This window comes from Etheostoma spectabile, chromosome 22, assembly GCF_008692095.1.
Source record: "Etheostoma spectabile isolate EspeVRDwgs_2016 chromosome 22, UIUC_Espe_1.0, whole genome shotgun sequence".
Lineage (NCBI taxonomy): Eukaryota > Metazoa > Chordata > Actinopteri > Perciformes > Percidae > Etheostoma > Etheostoma spectabile.
Genome location: NC_045754.1, coordinates 13,091,393 through 13,094,172, shown reverse-complemented (window position 1 = coordinate 13,094,172; position 2,780 = coordinate 13,091,393). Strand labels below are relative to the sequence as shown.

The window sequence follows — 2,780 nt, the reverse complement described above, 5'->3', positions numbered from 1 at the left end:
GTGTGTGTGTGTGTGTGTGTGTGTGTGTGCAGACACTTTGTGCAGACAAAGACACAACCATGCACATACTCCAGAGGAACATGGAGTATGTCTTAGAAGGTTTTTTTCAGATTGTCTGAAAGGTTAAATGCACATTAAACCATAATTTTTTCCAGTGTACTCTTGAAAACTTTGTAAACAAATCCTTGAGTGACATTCACTCTTCTGCATTATATGCTGTCCTTAAGATCCAGAGCTGGATGTTTGAGATGAACAGAACCCACACTGACCTGGTTGACATGTTCTCCATCGGGAAGTCGTATGAGGGTAAACCGCTTTACGTGCTTCAGGTAGGATAAAAAGCATGAGACACACAAAAGAATGGCACACGGGCGCGTGCACATGCACACTCATGCTACTCTAAAACTGACAGTGCTTGTCTCCTGTCAGATAGGAAAGAGAAGTCGTCATCAGAAGAAAGCTGTTTGGATCGACTGTGGCGTCCATGCCAGAGAGTGGATAGGACCTGCTTTCTGCCAGTGGTTTGTCAAAGAGGTAGTCTTGTTTTCCTAGTCTGCAAATTTGAATATAAAAACCATGTTTAAATTGCAGGCATTGTTTGCATCAATGCATGTGTCAACACATCTAAATGATAGCCTGTAGCTAGCAAGTCTGTGATGTTTTGGTCTCTGGGGTCCTCAACAAAACATCTGTTTACTCGTCATGCACAGTCATGCAAATACTGAAGATTACTCTTTATTGTTCAGATGTTGAACACAACCCTGGGCGTGCACACAAGTTCCATCACACCCTTAAGATCTTAAATACTACCCTCTGAAGTGAGGACGGTACCAGACCAGAGCCAGACATTAACTGCAAGAACCTTTAATGGCTTGTTTTATACTTCTTGTATGCCAGATGAGTGGGATTTGCAACACAGTGCCAGAGCATTAAGATAATTAAAGGAAAAGTCAATGAATATCAATGCAGAGCACTGAGTCACAGCCCTTTTTTCCGTGATTCTTGCATGATAGACCTAAACTGACAGGTACTTGAAAAAGGCTTAAACAAATGCTAAGAAATAATTTAAACAAACTAGTAACCAAATGAGCTGATGTTGAGTAGCAAATAACGTAAACGTGCCACTGTAAAGAAGCACATGCACATTCTAAAGCTTACTTTTGTCTAACCTCGATCACTGAACCATACCATTTACAAAACAAAATTTTGTTGTACTCTATAGTTATTCTGTTGTGCAAGCAGACACTTATTGAAATGGCCTCCATAATGATGGTTTAAACTAAAATGCTGGACTAATTCACCTAAGACCATAGATGGACTTACAAGTTCAGTAGGGAATTCTTCAAAGAAGGATAAAGTAGGAGTAGGAAGTAAGTGACTAGGGGAGGAAAAAGAAAATAGCTGCAGAACATCAAGAACACACACAAAAATGACATAAAAGTGGATGAACTATGAAGAGAATGAACTACAGTCATGTAGTTACTAAGGTTGTCCACTGGAGGTCAGGGTGCCATCTTGCTTGAAGACTTAAAGCATTTTAACCTTGGCTAGAGTCTGATTAAAGAGCAGGTAGAAGCAGTATTAGCCCAGTGCCAAGATCCCACTTCAAATCCTCATCTATAGTCTGATTATTAACCTACTGCAGTTGTGCATTTAAAGAACGCTGATAGCAATCATGCATACGGTTACAAAATAATAAAACATAGCATCGTAATTACATTTATCTGTATGATTAGACCACAATCTAGCTCGGTGCTCTATAATTACATTTAGACCTGTAACAATTCCAAATTTTGCTGTACAATTAATTGTTTCATAAATAATTGCGATTAACAATATGAATGTCTCTTTCTGTCAAATTAAAGTTTTGAAAGAATTCCAGGATACATCTTTTGGTTCTATCACTGTTATGTGACCCAGACAATGTAACACAGATACACATCCTATGAAGTAAACCATGCCTCTTTCTTATCACACAACATTGTATTTGGTTTCTAAAATGAACGTGACATTGGCAATAGAACAATAACCCTCATCAATAAAAAACAAAGCATTGGTCATTAACAACAAAAAGATTTAAATTAAAGTCATCACTTCTTCTGTACTTACGTTTTTTTCTAACTGTATCCCCCCATGTCATTTTTGTTGCTATGAACGTGTAGGGACAAAAAGCATAGCTTTAGCTCAACAGTCTGACCAAATATCCCTTATATAATTACAATTTGCATATCCAAACAAAATCAACAATAACTTTCAACAGCCAAACCCCTTAGGACCTTAGCTAAAGTTAGCAATTAATTGCAGTTAATTGTAAAAATATTGCCATTAGACAATCATGCAATAATTCTTACAGGCCTAATTATACTGTTTTCATGTTATAATTCAAGGCAATCAACTCATACCATTATGACTCTGTGATGAGACGACTGCTTAACCAGCTCAACTTCTACGTCATGCCCGTCTTCAACGTGGATGGATATGATTTCAGCTGGACCACGGTACTGTAGGTCTTTCTGCAAACACAATACAGACTAAATCCTGCATCTTCATTCATTCATTTTCAAACAGCATGAGTCAGAGGCTTTGATTGTAAAGAATTCTGATGCTTTGCAGAATGCAGGGTCCAGAGGAGAAACATCTTTATTTTATTCAGGTGCTTGTATTCAGAACAACAAATAATTAATAACAATAATTCATTCCATTTATATAGCGCTTTATTATAGACACTCAAAGCGCCTTGAGGTGGGGGTGGGGGTGGGGGGGGGGACTACTCTCAAACA

At 38.1% G+C, this 2,780-nt stretch overlaps 1 protein-coding gene across 1 annotated transcript in view; it reads left to right on the top strand.

Moving 5' to 3' along the window:
* The window catches only part of cpa6 (carboxypeptidase A6), a 17,519-nt gene that overhangs the window by 11,243 nt on the left and 3,496 nt on the right, over window positions 1-2,780 (top strand). Inside the window, exons 5-7 of the mRNA XM_032504472.1 lie at window positions 228-329; window positions 430-534; window positions 2,388-2,498. Coding sequence (XP_032360363.1) covers window positions 228-329; window positions 430-534; window positions 2,388-2,498 — 318 coding nt within the window. The remainder of the gene's footprint in view (window positions 1-227; window positions 330-429; window positions 535-2,387; window positions 2,499-2,780) is intronic.